Source organism: Perca flavescens, chromosome 13 (assembly GCF_004354835.1).
Source record: "Perca flavescens isolate YP-PL-M2 chromosome 13, PFLA_1.0, whole genome shotgun sequence".
Lineage (NCBI taxonomy): Eukaryota > Metazoa > Chordata > Actinopteri > Perciformes > Percidae > Perca > Perca flavescens.
Genome location: NC_041343.1, coordinates 2,452,057 through 2,471,019, shown reverse-complemented (window position 1 = coordinate 2,471,019; position 18,963 = coordinate 2,452,057). Strand labels below are relative to the sequence as shown.

General features: G+C 39.6%; 1 protein-coding gene across 1 annotated transcript in view; it reads left to right on the top strand.

The window, feature by feature from the left end:
- The first annotated feature begins 2,677 nt into the window (after positions 1 to 2,677).
- Positions 2,678 to 18,963, top strand: part of zpld1a (zona pellucida-like domain containing 1a) — a 29,511-nt gene continuing 13,225 nt past the window's right edge. The window contains exons 1-7 of the mRNA XM_028594523.1: positions 2,678 to 2,783; positions 3,125 to 3,345; positions 4,162 to 4,343; positions 6,236 to 6,308; positions 6,780 to 6,877; positions 15,452 to 15,532; positions 15,634 to 15,805. Coding sequence (XP_028450324.1) covers positions 2,678 to 2,783; positions 3,125 to 3,345; positions 4,162 to 4,343; positions 6,236 to 6,308; positions 6,780 to 6,877; positions 15,452 to 15,532; positions 15,634 to 15,805 — 933 coding nt within the window. The remainder of the gene's footprint in view (positions 2,784 to 3,124; positions 3,346 to 4,161; positions 4,344 to 6,235; positions 6,309 to 6,779; positions 6,878 to 15,451; positions 15,533 to 15,633; positions 15,806 to 18,963) is intronic.

The following is an 18,963-nucleotide window of genomic DNA, read 5'->3' as shown; positions in this document are numbered from 1 at the left end:
CACACACATACACACACACATGCAAAATCTAAATATTCATAAGTACTATTAAATATATATGGGTAAGTAAGTAGTAAGTAGAACGTTAAATTATTCCCCTTCTTTTATCTCATCCTCCTCCTCGCACATACCTGCGCATTTTTCTCACTTATTCTAGTCTCGCAAAGGTCTGGCTAGTCCACACAGCATTCGGGGATGGGAGAAAAATGTGCTCTGGTTTATTGGCATTTCTTAAAACCAATCACAATCATCTTGGACGGTGCTAACCGGGAAAAGCCGCGGTGCCACTGCAAAATAGTCTTGGGAAGGAACTTGTTTTGGTGGAATATGTGTACGTTCAAAAGTTGTACGTATAATTTCCATGATTAGTAGATGTCCTCATAACCAGCCATTAACACACAACAAATGGCCTATAGAAAGCTATGCATTCACCCTTCAATGAGAACTCAGGATTTAGCCATAAGTAGAACGTCACCTGAGTGCTGTGCTTTGACAATGTCTGTTTGTGCAAAGTGATGAAAAGTTCCAAAATAGTGTCTGTGTCATGTTCTATGGAATAAGATGCTCTCAAACTGATAAGACCAACTGAATCTAACTATCAGGCATATAGAGTGATGACATGAGTTCTGGATAAATGAGGTGCTGGGGCACTCTAGATGGCTATCAGTCTGCAAGTGAAGCAATCTCCAGCTTTCGGCCAAGATTCTCATAATTATAATTTATATCTGGATTAGCAACGTCCTTAGAAATAAGAAGTTGCCATTCCCCAACTGTCAGTGCTCACTTTCCTATACAGATCTCTGAATGATTATCAGAGCATTGAAGGAACACCACTGGATGTCTTGAGCTGCGGAGAGTCACTACTGCTCAGTTTGCATTGACCGCTTCAACAAGAAGAACCTAGAGGAACATCACCAGCTTTAACAATGGATACATTAATGGATCCCAATTTTATAAAGATGAAGGCCAAACATACTCTTAATCAGTTGAGACAAACAAGGTAAGGGCAGATTACACCTGATTTAATGTGCTCTGATGATTTCAGAATAGAAAATGCAATGGCATAGTTCTTTTCAAGACAAGATGTCTTATCAATTGTGAAAGCTGATGGTGTTCTGCAGAACAGGGACCTTTGAAGCTAGTGTGAAATGATCTTGGTGATGACAAACCTCTGTGGAGAGGAAAAATACATGTGGGTGGATTTTCAAACAAGTCAGAAGTGAGTAACCAAACAAGTGCCTTTTGTTTTCCACTGGACCTAAAGTGAGAAGTTTGTTCGAAACTGCCACTGCAATGTAATTTCCATCTCATATTCCATATTCACAGGAGCCCTGTGTGTCCTCTGTCTGTTCACACTGCGGCAAGCTCGTCACATATACTGCTGTCCATATGGAAGATGGGACAGCGAGGACCAACTAATCCCTTGAAACTCCATGAACTTTGCTTTCTTTTTCTTTGCTCTCTTTATGTTGTGTTGGGAGTCCTGTGTGCAGGAATCAAAGTTTAGGGATCAGGTAGGAGGCCGGCAGCAGCTCGCAGCCCCGCCAAGCAGATTTCCTGCTGCTGTGCTGACTGAGGACTGCTGCAAACAAAGCATGAAAAGTGTGGTTTCTGGGGGCCAGAACCTGCGTGGTGGGCTCTGCACTCCCCGACCAGCCTCGGGAGAAAGGAATGGCTCAGTCAGCAGGCCAGGGCCACTGGAGCGTTGAAAAGATAATTCTCCCCCCCACCGCTGCTGGACCTCATGCGGCGTCAAACCATTTGTGAGCAGTGACACAGCCAGATTGGGCCGAAAGGATATGAGTGGGAAACTTCAAAACCTGCTCATGTTTCTGCGAACGTGAAAGGATTTGTATAACACATTCAGATTTGATGGACTTTCCCATGTTCACTCTGGACAGCCCTTTTTTGTTGACATGTTCAAATAATGAATCTCTTATGTGTAGGATCCCTTTTTTCCCCCCCTGCTCCCTAGTCCTGTTTCTAGTTGTCAGGTAGGGATGCTGTGCGGACCATTCTATCGTCTGTCCCAAGCTTATGGAGAACCGCTGACTCGCTGGCTTCCAGGATCCAGGGTGAGTGGTTCTACTTCTTGCAGAGCAACCATCTGCCTTTTTACCTCAGGCTGTCAGGAAAAAGCACTATCTGCTGTCAAAGCTAGAGACGCTAACTACAAACTTGGTGCAATTACTCCTTTAATTTAGCTGTTTCCTCAGGACTGAAAGTCTTTATCTGTGACTGACAACGATTATGTGATAACAGGTTTTCACAGAACAATGAGATGTGCACACAGAGATAAGCCATTATACTTGATGAAATAACCATAGTTACCAGCACATTATCCAACATCATTTCTTATAACTTTGCTGCCAAAGCTGCAGGTGTTTAAAGATAATTCCATGTGACATTTGTCTGCTTTGATTCTGGTTGGCAAGCATATGAAAAATGTTCCTCTGAAGTCACAAACTGTTGCGAAATAACTGAAATCACCTGGGAAAATATTCCCCTCTGACATTAGCACACTTTGAAAAGAATATCTTGTTTTTTCTCAGCAAAAATAATTAGATATACAATATGATGGATCACTTTCTGTTTTAGTTTTCTGAATGTCACATGAAGTTCATAGACTGGATTTCTTACATTAAGTGCAAATTCTTGCTCTGTTTCAGGTGCTGAAATGGAACATATATTTCTGATTATTTTAGTGTTTAGTAAGGTCTTATCATTTGGAGCTCAATTCAATGGATACAACTGTGACGCCAACTTTCACAGCCGCTTCCCCGGTGAGGAACTCAACATTATTTCTTTCAGAATTACTGGATGGAATTTACATGTGAATGTCTCTTTAAAGGAAAGTTCTCCTCAAACTAGCTACATATTCCAAGGAGGAGATGAATAATTTTGTCCACATACCAGTTCCTGATTTGTGATTTAAACAAAATGTAAGTAACTTTTACATTTTTATATCTATATCATATGCATCTGTGTGTGTGTGTGTGTGTGTGTGTGTGTGTGTGTGTGTGTGTGTGTGTGTGTGCATGTGCGCGTGCATGTGTGTGTGTGCGTGCATGTGTGTGTGTGTGTGTGTGTGTGTGTGTGTGTGTGTGTGTGTGTGTGTGTGCAGCGGAGAGGGATATCAGTGTGTACTGTGGGGTGCAGACCATCACCCTCAAGATAAACTTCTGCCCTGTCCTATTTTCTGGCTACACTGACACCGACATGGCCCTTAATGGTCGCCATGGAGATGCCCACTGCCGCGGTTTCATCAATAACAACACCTTTCCCACTGTAGTAATCTTTAGTATCAGCCTGGCAACTCTGGAGTCTTGTGGCAATTCCCTGGTGGTAAGAAAAGCAGGAATGGTATAAATAGCTTGTTTTACAGATTTTACAGTATTACTGTAAGCATTACTGATACTGAACATTGCTGATGATGGAGTTGGATTTGGGGCTTTAACTGTTATGGTTATTTTGTTGTTACAGTAATTAAGACCTATCTGAAATAATACCAATAGCTTTGAGAAAATAGCATTAAAGCTAATAAAAATATAGTTTACTGTAAAGAGTGGATAATGTAAGGTTTTAGAAATGAGGCATGCATTGTAGGCAATTCCTGCTGATAATCATATATATATATATATATATATTTTACTTATACAGGCAGAACAACCCAAACTAAAGCTGAAAACTTTAAAACCAGCAAAAAGCCTCCCAGCAGTTTGTAGAAAAAGATCAGATATGTCTTTTATGTATTTCAGCCAGCTTTCTCTTTCACAGTATCCATGTTTTGATGTTGACGAGTTGAGTTTTTCTTTCATAGGAATGTAGTCCAGCACTCGTTATGTCGGTAAAGGGACTGCTGTTGGAGCTTAGAGGCTCTGTTACGATGATGAGTGAAAAAACTATTCTAAAAAACAGTTTAAAGGGAGTTTAAAGTGAATCTCTGCTGCTCTCCCCCGTGTTTTTGCTGAGTGTTGAGCTGGATGAGGTGAGACAAATTCCTGGGGGTGCGTTCTCAGATAAAAAGCTTGAGTTGGGAATTAGTGAGGTGCTCAGTATTGGTATTGCTGATGGTATCAACCCCTGTCCGGTGTGCCCACAGTAAGAAAACGGTTAGCGAGCCAGGAGGACTGTTACCCACACTGATGTTGTTCGCTGCAGGTCTCCACAGCTCAAGGACCCAACGCTTATGGGAACCTGTCCCTGGTGCAGATTGGAAACATATCAGGATATATCGACACACCAGATCCCCCCACCATTATCAGCTACCTGCCAGGTCTGCTGTACAAATTCAGCTGCAGTTACCCACTGGAATACCTGGTCAACAACACACAGCTGGCCTCGTAAGTCTCTCTGCCACTTTTAAATGGGTTTACAGTGCTTTAGTGGGGGTGCTACAGAAAGCCATACATTGAAATGAGTACAACTTGTTGTTGGCGCTATTAGCTTTGAAAATCTTACATTGTTCTGCCCAACAAGTGGGACTAGCTAATTATTCAATATCATGCAATGCATTAATTCTGTATCAGAGACGGTGCTCATTAATCTGTAAGGCCATGTTGGAGGCTGCAGTTTGTGATAATTTGAATCATGCCAACTGGATGAACAAAATAAAAGAAACACATCCAATATATAATTAATACAACACAGTACTGAATTTCTGTTAGTTTTTCCCCCATGATGGACAAAATATAATGCATTCAGAGACAACACCACCACAAAATGTGGCCTAAAAATAACAATTACCAAGTCTCTGACACAGGGTCAACAAAACAAGACCATTCTCAGCTTCAGAAAGATTATTACCTTCACAAGGGTTTTATATTTCATCATATTTCACAAGTGTTTAAATTAGCTATGAGAAACTTTCAGTTTGTGTTGATTCTAGCGGCCCCTTTGGACAAAAGCGGTAGTGTTTAACCACCCCTACTTCGTAAAGATCTTTCTAGCGTGTGCCGGCTGATGCTGAAATGTAATGTCCACGAGAAGAAAGCATGTATTACCCACTGTATTACATAGTTTGCATTACCGGGAGGTCATATAGTTGCACTGGGACCAAAGAAAATAGTAGGTCAACACAAACACGGACTGAAAAGAAAAAGAAATTGGCTAAATCGAAGGGGGTCGTAATTTAATCTAGGCTACTGACGTACAACCACATCATGCAATCTAAAGTTATTTTATAAATGAAATAGACATATTATATACCTGTCTAGGAGGAAGAGGGCCAATTCAGAGTCAGTTTTTTTATCATTTACCATCCTGTAATTGTCTTCTGTTAAAAGCCATACCGATGTCTCTCACTTTCCCTTTTAGATTTTAGTTGTTTCTTCTTTTCTGTGATGGTCCTGCCCCACTATCAGCCATAACTAAAACAGATAACTTCTAAAATAAAATAAAAATACAATTAGGCCTAAATAAGAAAATCTCCTGCTACCTTTTACCTGGCTGGATACACTAACACAGGCTTTACCGGTGTTACACCGAAATCTGTGACCCGTCACAAATCATTTTGTGACTTTGCAGAAAAAATCTGACCCGGGCAAAGGCATTAATAAAAACTATATAAAAAAATGTCACTGTTAGTCTTATTTGCTGTTATAGGTCATATATGATCATCAGGTGGAAAATTGAAACTATTTTAAAGTTCCTTGTAGTTACCTTAAGTTATTGTGTCTCCCTCCTGTATTTAAAATGTATCGAACCAGTCACAGGATCTGGTGGAAAATAAAATCCCAGAATGTTTCATAGCCTATGTATACAATAAGGTTAAATTCAAATGAGCTACAGTAATATTGATATGAAAATAGAGATTTATGATCAGAATTTTAAATTGAAGATTATAAAATGATGTCTCAACTCTGCCCAGTATGATTCAGATATATTGTGAAGACAATGTGTATGTCAACAGTTGAATTTGGTAAAATGAGAAATAGAACTTCTTTTTTAATTTTAATTAGCACGTAAAGTAACATCTATACTTATATAATTATTTTCTCATTTTAAAAAGATGCAAATGCCAGCATCAGGCAACGGTCACTTAAAATACTGGAATCCCCTTTAAAAAGGTTCTTTGCAGCTTTGATCTTTTCTTTAGGTTAGGCAAAAATAAGCCTTGGCTTCAGCCTATTCCTTTTTCGATTAGCTACGGTGGCAAATTGTGGGAAATAATAGTTTCTTTCATGTATGTTAACTGAAATAAAATGATTCATCATCATCTTTATCTTTATTGAAGGTCAGCAGCTGCAATCTCAGTGAAGGAAAGCAATGGTACTTTCATCAGCACGTTGAATCTACTGCTTTACAATGTAAGTAAACATCAGTCGCGTCTAATAGCTGTTATTTAGCTGTTGCACTGGAGATAAAGTTATATACCAAAGTCATCTAAGTCAGCATGCATGAAGCTCTACAGCTATGTTAAATTTATCTGCACATTTTACATCTGCAAATGCATCTTCAGCAATTTCTGAGAATGATGATCCATGTGCGAGATGGGTAGGATATCAGAGGCTCAGAAATCCTTTTATGCAGCCCAAGTAGGCATCCTGTAATTGCAGAAGATTATACTCAATTTACCCCATAATTCATGTCAAACCTTACGCTTAATTCACTTGTCAATTTGAACCAAACACTAATAAATGTGGTTGTAGAAACCAGATGGTAGATATGCAGGGATTCAAGAAGTGTGGTGAAACTGAACAAATCACTCTCAACAGGATGAAAGAAAGAATCAGAAAATGTGACAAACATACTGAAATCCTATTGTGGTTTATGTACAGGACTCATCATACATTCAGCAGCTGTCCATCCCCATGGCAGGACTGACCCTGAAGACGCGGGTGTTTGCAGCTGTAAAAGCTTCTAACCTGGATAGGAGGTATTTAATCAACCTTTTGCAGTTCAATCTGACTACGCTATTTGCGTTTAGGCGGCTTGCTAGTAGCTTGCTGCTGATATTGATTGTGAACTTCTAGATGGCGGTCCTTCATATAAGTGATCAAACTGGTGGTGTTGAAGAATTTGGCACAGCATCCTCCTCACATTACTTCGACCTTGCAAGTATTGCATACTGCACTTGCGAGTCTTTTTTTTTACCATGAAAAATGTCTAGACCGTTAGTTAGCTCTAGAGCAAGTCTAGAGCTAGTTAGCTCTGCCTTACTCTGCCTCTAATTGGCCTACCCTGGTTTTCTTACTAACCAATCTCACTCCTCATGTCTAAACCTAACCAATCCAACCAACGAAGGCAACAAGTACTAGCCAGTCAGAGGCTAGGGAGGGACTTACTGCGGCTTTTGATTAGCGCTTATAGTAGCCAATAGCGCTGAATGTGACTGTAAAGCTAACCAGGCTAACTAGCTAATGGCCAACACATTCTCACTCCCATCTCTAAAAATACGGACGCTTGGTCAGGTCAACACAGTCTCACTCCCTACTCGTCAAATGTATGACGCATGGTCAAGGACCCTGGCCAGAGGCGCGGGAGTCATTTTCAGCAGGGGGTGGGGGTTGGGGGGGGTGCGCAGAACGACTCTACCTCTGCCCCCCCCCCTCCATGAAGTAGGCTACATTCGGTGCGAACTAAATGGGCACTAAATCACATGCCAATCACTACTGGTCAAAAGATTCCTTTGCAGCGGCCCGGGTTTAAATCCGACCTGCGGTCCTTTGCTGCGTGTCATTCCCTCTCTCTCTCCCCCTTTCCTGTCTATCCACTGTCACTATCGAATAAAAAATAACAAAAAAAAAAGATGAATGACTAGTCCAGCTGAGCAGGCATCAAGTATGCCTTTCCAGTTCAATAAACCAAGTACTGCCATCTGACTCACACATCACAAGACAGTGTTACAATTAATTAAATCATACCAAAGCGTTGTATGGCTCAAGACTATGGCAATATAGTATTCACTAAAAATCACCCAAGCAGAAAGCACAATAGTAATTCTGAAACGTGATTGACTGAAGATACAACAATGCCATCACACAACACAGCTGAGTGCAGGTTGCAAAATCGTCACTTAGTCAGCTGCAACTTCACAAACAGCAAAAGCCAACATATAGGCTACTGCACTTGACCACTAAGTCTCACACAGGCAATACGTCTGATATGCATGGCATTTGAATAAAGTATACAAAATATGTACATTATCTGGTCAGACGGTCACAACAGATTATATTAACCTACTCAATTTACAGATAGCATAATAGCTCTTACCTTTAGAAGTTCTAATTTCTTGTCTTTTTCTTTGCAAAGTCGCAGACCAAATCCTCAAAGTCCAGCTCCCTCAGCAGCTCGCTAACCCCTACTACACATGCGCTGCTGTGTGTTGGGAGCACTTTACAGGCAACACAACAAATGTCTCCGGTGGACAGTGATCTAGAATACACTCCCGTGGTACCGTTTCACCGTTGTGAAGGTGTCGGGTCAGTGCCTCGTTAGTGAGAGAGCGGGTCTTTCTGCCGCCAGCCTTGTTCTCCCTCCGAGATGCTGGACATTTAGCCGCCCGATTCTGAAAGGCTAATATCCCTCTGGGTATAACTTCCTCCCGGACGGTCTCTGTAATCGGTCCCCGTAGGGCAGGGCCTTCAGAGATGATGGTACCTTAGGGGCCGTTACCTTGTTCTGTAATGCTGATGACTGCCGGCCTCATCTCTGTCTTTTTCCACAACTTCGCTAAAGTGAACGTTAGCTACCGTTAGCTGTGGCTGAGTCTAGCTGGTAGAAGGCAGCAATTCTTCCAAGCTAACGTTGGCTAGCTCCTCGACATCCTCCTCTTCGTCATTCCCAGCTCTTTTTAAAAAGCTATTTATTCGCGGGACATTTTTATAGGTGCCGCTTCTTTCTCTCCGTTTTCCACACTTTCACTCGCTGATACAACCCAATCTGACCGGGGATCAGTTACAAATTAATTCCACTCTTTCAATCTCAACGCGTTCTTAGAAAGCTGATCTTGGATCAGTGCGATGTAAACAACCTGCTCTATGCCCACCCACTTTATCTTTAGCCAATCTACACAGTGCATGCGGCCTTCTCCCAATCATTACAACTTTTATTTTATTCTGATTTGATAATTATCACCATAATGATTAATGCCCATTGGGTAATACGGGCTTGATCGCAGTTTGCCAACAAGGGGTGCTGCCACCAACAGGGGGTGCTGCAGCTCCCCCAGCACCCCTACTTCCCGCGCCTATGACCCTGGCGTCAAGTTTCAACGAAATAGGGGTACCCTTGACGTTATATTTCGACGAGGGGGTCCGTCAGATTAGCCTCGTGAGACCGTCCTGATCTGGCAAGCTCCAGTTTTCCACTCCCAGATCAGTCTGGCATCTTGAGGCAGAGAAAATTTGGAGCCGTTAGCCAAACGACCGGACCAATCAGCGTTGGTTTTGAGGTGGGTTAGGTGGTGATAGACAGATGGTTTATCCAATCAGCTAACCAGTATTTTCAGACAGCGGTAGCCGCTCGCTAATGCTTTTTTTCTCTTGGATCCTTCTTTTGGAATATGGTCCGTGAACCTGAAATGGTGTCTTTTATTCCTAAATTCTCGTTACACAAATGGCAAATCTCCTTTACCGACATGTTTGCATGCTGAGCTAACGAGCTATGCTTTGCCTGCAGCAGCAGGGGCGGGCTTGTGGTTGTATTTTCCTACGCTTCGTGGATCTGATTGGTTGATTTGGCCCGTCTATCACCAACATAGGTGATAGACAGATGGTTCATCCAATCAGCTAACCAGTATTTCCGCCCCTTCCCAAAAGTTCTCCAACGGAAAGTTCCCAGATGGATATGCCGAGCAAATGCGAAGCAATCCATCTGGCGGAGTCAGGTTACCGTCAGATAGACATTCATGTTATTCCCTCACCGTCGGATATCGACGAAAGAAAAAAACACGCCCCCCGCCCCTTAACTCGAAATCTGTGACAGTTATTGGTATTTTTAGCCCAATAACCGCTGTTTTAATCAACATTATTCACGAGATATTATCATGGTTTATATGTATTTCTTTTTATGTTATTATTTCGGTATATTTCGGCCAGGTAAACTGGATTGCTTTTTTGTTGATTTATATTTTTTAAACTATAATGCTACATCTATCAACATTTATTTAGATGTTATCATTGTATTCATTTCTTTACTTTAATAATATTATTTCGGTCTTATTACCGGTGAAATATTACAGTATAGGCTAATACAGAACATTACGATATGATCCGAGCAGGAAGTATTCAAAGCCGATAGGCCTATCCCACAATGTAATGCGGCCATTCATTTCAAAGAATCGGGCAGCGATCAGCTGGTCTTTAACGCCAGGATCGCTTCAATATACATATATACAGTCAGTGGTCAGTATCACTTCAATATACATATATACAGTCAGTGGTCAGTATCACTTCAATATACATATATACAGTCAGTGGTCAGTATCACTTCAATATACATATATACAGTCAGTGGTCAGTATCACTTCAATATACATATATACAGTCAGTGGTCAGTATCACTTCAATATACATATATACAGTCAGTGATTGTGTCACCAGCAACAACACGTTGCTCAGTTTTGTTCCAGTAAGTTATGAATCATAATAACGTTTAAACGAATCCGCGGAAAACTCCGGAAGTACGTCCCGCTCAGCGGATACAAAGATAAAAATATATAATATTAGTAATATTGATGTTTTTTTCTAACGTTGTATTTGAGGAGTTAAACAATAAAGATAGTTATAATAATAAAATACAGTTTCATGTATTTGTCTCATATATTGTGTTCTCGGCCGGCCGGCGGGTGGCCTCAATCTGAAGTGGAATCAAGCCATTTCACGGCAGACAGCAGAAAGAGAAGCCGAACGAGTCCCCCCACCCACCCCGGAAGAACTACAAGTGCTCAAGCTTTGTAACAGCTTCTGTGGCGTTTCTTATGGGAGTTGTAGTTTTAAAGTATATTGGTATATTTCTCATAAGTAGAAGTTGGCAGTGTATAGTTTTGGATACACCCTGGGGGTTTTTGGGATGGAGAACACACTGGTGTCATCAGATTTTAAAAATCGAATCGTTAAATAGGTGAAAATAGCTTATTACAATATTTGACAGTGCTTACAGTAGGTAATTTGGTGACCATATCTACATGACAGCTGAGGTCCAGAGCTTTCTATAACAGCTGGTTTTATGTGTGTAGAACCTTCTGTTGCTAAATGACAGGCCTTCATACATGTACTGGGTTCAAGGTTCAGAGGTCAATATTTCAAAGCAGGAGTAATGTATGCTCTTCAGACTGACATATGTTCCTCTCCAGGTTGAGACCTTTCCAACGATGTGTTTGCTATAGTCCTACAACAACATTTTAATTTTTACACATCATGGAGACCACTTAGCAGGAGATACTTTATTGTCCCCAGAGGGATATTTGCCTTGAGTTCAAATGCTTCACAAATAACACTTGACATATTGTTTTATCATACAGCTGACATTCTTAAAATAAAAAACAACATGAACAAAGTGATATAGGCTAAACTGAAGCACATCACACAGCAACAATCTATTGCTCATCTTTCACAAACAGTGACAAGAGCAACACAACCATGCTTCATATCATGAAGCTATTGCACACCCTCAATCTCAAGCAACATTATTTAAAGTTTTAATTGAGGTAGGTCCAAATTAGGCCTATATCATCATCAACGTTTTTATAGTTTAGAAATGTTAAGTTTACCCATATCTTCTGCCAGAGGATAAGAGCTCATACTTGGCATGGAGAATAAAGATAGAGCAGACCATATTCTGTGTGCTTGCCTGGAGAGACTGGTTTCTATTCCTTACACAACCTTCCATGAGAGTCATAATAAAATTCTCTGTAATGCAGCCTTGTATAACATAAACCATCTTATTCACCGTGGGTGTCTGCTCTAAATGATAACACACACTTTCAACACGGGCCTTCCAGCCAAAGGTGCATGTTGTCCATATGAACACCATTGGGCCTATAGGAGCAGAGCCGATGGATTGGTTCATCATTTATGACCTCTGATATCCTCTGACCCAGCTCTATCTCGAGAGTTACCTCAACTTCAGTTTCAAAGGGGGGGGGTCAGCTTTTCTTAGACATGAGTAGGGGGGCGGGGGGGGCACCAAGGAAAAAAGGTTGGGAACCACTGCTCTGACCCATGTCATGACCCTTTTCTCAGCTTGTGAAATGGTTGAATGAGATGTGTGAGTTTTGTCTTTGTGCAGTAGTGCTGAGGTAGAAGTGTGCCAAAAATGCCATATATATATACAAATGTTGTATATGTATACATACCCAAACAAAGCTATATACATCTTACTCAGTGAACAAAAACCTTGGTTAAAATCTGCTTATCCTTTTAATTTCCTGAAAATGCTTCTTAAAACTAGTCCCTTCTTAATTTTGAAAAGGTAGTCTCAGTAAAGGCTACAAAGGTTAGGATGGCTACAAGCTGTAACCACGGTGATTGATATGAGGATCATCTTCTGAATATAATAATGAATATGTTAGGCCTACCATAAATTGATATTTCAAAAAAGTAATTTATTTAAAACAACTAATAATGCAGTGTGATTTTAAATCAAACTAAGTCCCACACATAAATATACTCATGTTTTTCCCCTTTAGTCTTTGCTATTAATATTCATCAACTGCAAAATTAGAAAATTGCGTTTTTAAATAACTATGTATGGAAAATAAAATAAAAAATGCTTCTCTTTGTATATAGTTTATTGTTTTTCACAACAGTACAATTCAAAACAAATGCAAATTAGTCAAACAAGCCATTAAGCTGTATTTCTAAACACTCAACTGTAGGTTTTTTATATAGTATATATAAGGCAAATCAAAGTGCTAAATATAAAACACCATTTTTTCATTATTAGTATTTTATTGTGTAAATTCTCAGGTACAACGTGGAACATTCTTTCACAGACGAGATGTGGAATTTCCACGTCACTTCCGCGGATTCGTTTAAACGTAGACAAATACATGAAACTGTATTTTAATATTATAACTATCTTTATTGTTTAACTCCTCAAATACAACATTAGAAAAAAACATTAATATTACGAATGTTAGGCCTATATATTTTTATCTTCGTATCCGCCGAGCGGGACGTACTACGTCACTTCCGGAGTTTTCCGCGGATTCGTTTAAACGTTATTATGATTCATAACTTACTGGAACAAAACTGAGCAACGTGTTGTTGCTGGTGACACAATCACTGACTGTATATATGTATATTGAAGTGATACTGACCACTGACTGTATATATGTATATTGAAGTGATACTGACCACTGACTGTATATATGTATATTGAAGTGATACTGACCACTGACTGTATATATGTATATTGAAGTGATACTGACCACTGACTGTATATATGTATATTGTAGTGATACTGACCACTGACTGTATATATGTATATTGAAGTGATACTGACCACTGACTGTATATATGTATATTGAAGTGATACTGACCACTGACTGTATATATGTATATTGAAGTGATACTGACCACTGACTGTATATATGTATATTGTAGTGATACTGACCACTGACTGTATATATGTATATTGAAGTGATACTGACCACTGACTGTATATATGTATATTGTAGTGATACTGACCACTGACTGTATATATGTATATTGAAGTGATACTGACCACTGACTGTATATATGTATATTGAAGTGATACTGACCACTGACTGTATATATGTATATTGAAGTGATACTGACCACTGACTGTATATATGTATATTGAAGTGATACTGACCACTGACTGTATATATGTATATTGAAGTGATACTGACCACTGACTGTATATATGTATATTGAAGCGATCCTGGCGTTAAAGACCAGCTGATCGCTGCCCGATTCTTTGAAATGAATGGCCGCATTGCATTGTGGGATAGGCCTATCGGCTTTGAATGCTTCCTGCTCGGATCATATCGTAATGTTCTGTATTACAGCATATACTGTAATAAGACCGAAATAATATTATTAAAGTAAAGAAATGAATACAATGATAACATCTAAATAAATGTTGATAGATGTAGCATTATAGTTTAAAATATATAAATCAACAAAAAAGCAATCCAGCTTCCCTGGCCGAAATATACCGAAATAATAACATAAAAAGAAATACATATAAACCATGATACTATCTCGTGAATAATGTTGATTAAAACAGCGGTTATGGGCTAAAAATACCAATAACTGTCACAGATTTCGAGTTAAGGGGGGGGGGCGTATTTTTTTCTTTCGTCGATATCCGACGGTGAGGGAATAACATGAATGTCTATCTGACGGACCCCCTCGTTGAAAAATAACGTCAAGGGTACCCCTATTTTGTTGAAACTTGACGCCAGGGTCCTTGACCATGCGTCATACATTTCACGAGTAGGGAGTGAGACTGTGTTGGTCAGGTGCCTTTGTCGTTGTTATTGACGCTAAAAGTCTCCTTTAACACATTTTAACTAAACACACTTGGTCGGGACTATTGGCATCCCTTTCGACGCAGTTAGGTTAAGGACAAGCTTGTGGGTTGGCTTACGTTTCCGTGACTCACGGGAATTGGAAGGTTGGGTTTAGGAAAAGGTCGTGGGTGGGCTTACGTTTCTGTGACTCGCGGGAATAACGGGACGGTTGGGTTTAGGAAAAGGTTGTGGGTGGGCTTACGCTTCCGTGACATGCGGGAATATCGGGCCTGTAAAGAAGAAAGCGGCTTCCGTGACACGCGGCGATAACAGGACGATTAAACACACGCAGGACACGAACCCCGGTCTCCTGGGTGAAAGTCCTGTGTTTGACCACCACCCCCACCAACCTCCCTACGCAGAATTTCCTATGTTAAAACACTTACTGGGGGATGAGCCTGAACACATGGCAGCTGATTGGACGAACGCGTCACATGGGTCTTGCTGCTCCCGATTTTCAAAACAGACTCTAATGGTGTCTCGTTCTGAATACGATCTCGTAATTTACGAAAGTAGTTCACCGAAACGTGTTTCTGAAAAAATTTTAAGCGATAAGCCATACAGTTGCTGAATCTGTCTGTTTTTTTGATCGACAAAGGTCAGTTTTTGAGAGGCTGCGAGCGCTATACATCTTGACCATCTCCGAATGACACGCTCTACATAAATGTAACGCTTTCTAGTCTAGAAATAACTTCAAGGCAATAATTAAATTTCCTTGCAAAACATAATTGGGAAAACAAGTAAGTACTGTAGTATATAAATGTTTTTTCTAGGAGACAGGGTTGTAATGTCACATTATAGTTCTTTGTGTCTATTGAAAACACAAAGATCATTTTGGTGGCATTCTTCTTAACACGTTCCAGGAGAGGGAGGCAATGTGCCACCAAAGTGTCTGAGTAGTCCCTTACATGATCTCATTTGCATTTATATCCACAAACAAATTTACTAATCTTTCACGTCAAATAGATGGAATGTTCTAATGGACTACTGTTACACCACACCCTCTGGAAACCCTAACGATGACCTCCGCTATGATCTTTTCTTTAGGTAACTCAACTTCACTCACAGATCTATGATTTTGTTCAGTTCTTACGTTTTTGTTGCTCTTCTTTCTAATAATACTTCCTGATTTTCCCTCCCTGAGCCAGTTGTGAAAAAGACCCCCAGACTGCCGTCTTTGAAAATGGGAAGAGCCAAATGGGCCGCTTTGCCTTTGAAGTGTTCCGCTTCGTAAAGCACAAGAACCAGAAGATGTCCACTATCTTCCTGCACTGTGTCACCAAACTGTGTCGAGCAGATGACTGTCCAATGCTCATGCCAGTGAGATTATAACACAGGACACTTTCACACGTAACATGACAAACTATTAGGATAAAATATAACACCCATATTTTCAGTATCACTCTTAAACCCATCTACAGCTTCATTTCATGAGGGAATCTTGTGACAAAGAGCCTCCAAATATCAAACATTTACTCATACACACAATCAGAAGTAGTGGAGAGTAACTAAATACATTTACTCAGCTAGTGTTCAAGTACAAATTTGAAGGACTTGTTCTTGACCATTTTCTGTTTTAGACTCTACTACATTTCTGAGGGAAATATTGTACTTTTTACTCTTTTACATTTATTTGACAATTAGAATTACTAGTTATGTTGCAGATTAAGAATTTACATGTACATATAAACTATTTTCTTATCTCATTAAATATGATGTATTTTTATGAATTAAACTACCCAACAGTATGTAAAATTGTGAACATTAGCTTTACCTCAACTATCTATCTATTAAAATTATTCTTATATCAGTAATAATAATCAAATATTAAACAAAATATCAATATTACACTTGGTCATTCTGTATGAATACTTCTACTTTAGCTATTTTATTAAATTTTGCTGTTAATACTTCTGTACTTTTACTTTTAAATAAGAATGTAAATGCGGGATTTGTAATAGAGTTTCTTTACATTGTTGTACTTTTACTTAAGTAAAGGATCTGAATATTTCTTCCACCACTGACAATATCAATTACCCAGCCATAACAATATCTGAATTAAAAAATTCTATTCCAGTATTGATTACATTAGTAATTAGTGTCAGGGTCTATACTACCTTGATGTGTTAACTGACTTGCTGAATATTAGCAGTCAGATATCATGCATTTATTTGCACATATTGCCTTGGCTCATAAAGAAAAACACCTCACCCTTCAAAGTCAAACGTGTGATCTTTTCTGCCAATTAAGAAAAATGTCAGATATGTTTTTCAGATGTTATTACAGAGCAGGCCATTTATATTGCTGCATCTTAAGTAACTCTGATTTCCTGCTCACATTCCTAAATGCTTTATTGGGGCCTTATTGACAGCAGCTGAGGGCTAATGTTTTAATCTCTAAAAGTGTTCAGGCCTGAGCAGCTGCTTGATATACAGTAACATGTAATCAGGCTGTGTTTCTTCCTTCAGTCAGTATACTCTCTAAGAAGACACTAGGCTGAGCTCTTTGGACCTCACTCAGACTGTCACCTTGAATGATGCCATCCTTCTACCAATCCTTGAAATCTTTTAACAACAAAGTCATGTGACTGACCTTTCGAGGGTTGGCTCTCCCATTATAAGAGCATCTGGGGGAACATGCTTCCTCTTCTTTGCCATACTGACCTCACCTGAGATCGTAAGTATCATAATTATGTTTGGGACTCCACTATAGTGAGTCTGTCACTTCTGTGCAGGTGCCTTGTGTTCCTGAGTGGTTTACCTGGTTTGTTGTTTTAGAGTTTGGCACATTGAGACATTGCTTTGCGACATAAGTGGTTATGTTATTAACCTTTTATCCCTTTCAGGTGTATTTGTTTGGCAAAGCTCGTTAAGCAGGTAACTTCATTAATTCCACAGATTTCCAAGTGCTGCTTTTACCTTTCTATATTTTCGAGTTGTGAGAAATTTGAACTGGCTTGCTGTATTTGGCTCGCTGTTTGCAGTGAGTGTCTTTTTTTTTCAACCCCTCCCCTCATGCGTTCAATACAGAAGCTCTGAAAAGCAAAGTGAAACATTTTTTTGGGCATCGTTAACCAAAAATAAAGTTTAACTCCTAGGTACAAGATAAACTTTTACTTCTAAGGTAGGCTGTTTTGATTGCGAGAAAGCCATGCTGAATGGAATTGAAAGTTTGGCCAAATGCAGCATAAAAGGTTTTACAAATGTCTACTGTAAAACATAATGGAACTGTGTATAGCACTGACTTGGGTTAAACAGTGTAGATGGGCTATAGAGACAAAAAAGAGCACTGTAAAAAAACCCGTTGAACTTGACAGAGGGAAATAACTAAACTTTTAGCTTCCTGAAATAATCAATGAAATAATGCTGCTGTTCCTGGTGCAAAATGCGCACAGTCTCTCTAAATTTGCCTGACAACAAATTAAGCTGTCTGCTGAGTGGAGCAGCTCTGCAGATAAACTCAGCAGAGAAAAGAACATTATAGGTAGATGCATTAAAGGCTGGGACAATCATTATAACATTTACAATTTTCACCCCTTTTTATCAGTTATAGAGCTATCCCTGTCACTATTCCATCTGTACATTTATGTGTAAATAGGCTTGGCCTGTTGTGTGTTAATTTAAGTATCGTATCAGAGGGGTTAGTCTGAGCATGTGTATTACAATATGTGTGTGTACTGTATATACGGCTGTGAGTGGTGTCGACGGCCCTGCTCTGTTAAACCATCTGGATTCAAGAGCTCTACCAGCGGAGCTCAGCAGCATAAGAACTAAATTGTATTTAAATGTATTTAGATTAATAGCTTCACAAGTTTTTATCATACAAGCATGGGGAAAATATTGACGGAAACCTTAAAATTTAAAATTTCAAACATGTCCACTTCCAAATAATATGTAATTTTTAAAATTACATGAATTAGATAAAACATAAATCTTTTCACATTACTCGGTCACGCAGGTAACATTCCACAGGGAGAACGCAAACCCAGTCTCCAGTATTTTAATCTCTATTCACATGCCGATAAGTTTCGGTATTGCGGGACGATCTAACTCACACTGGCCAACGCCCATGATAAACCAGATAAAATGCCATGCAGGTTCAAGCATAATTGATTTGGAGACAAACTTTTGCATTTTAGAGATGGAAGGAATTCTAAACAGCGATCTCCACGCACACAATGACACACACGTGAACTGTAGTGAGCGAGCAGGGCCGCAGTGAAGTTAAGTTGACAACTAACATTATAGCCTAGTATGTGCAATAAAACCTGTTGTGAGTAACAAGCCAATACTTTATCAATACACCTGTTCAACAGGCATAAACATGTAGAAAGTGTTATTTAAATCCTCTCTGACTGCATGTAGTCTCTCATCCACCACTGTTTTAAACAAAGACAGTGGGCTACTCTGCTTGTTACGAACAAGCTAAAACGAAAGTGTCTGTATGTAGTCTATTTATCTTAATATGTCAAGATTCTT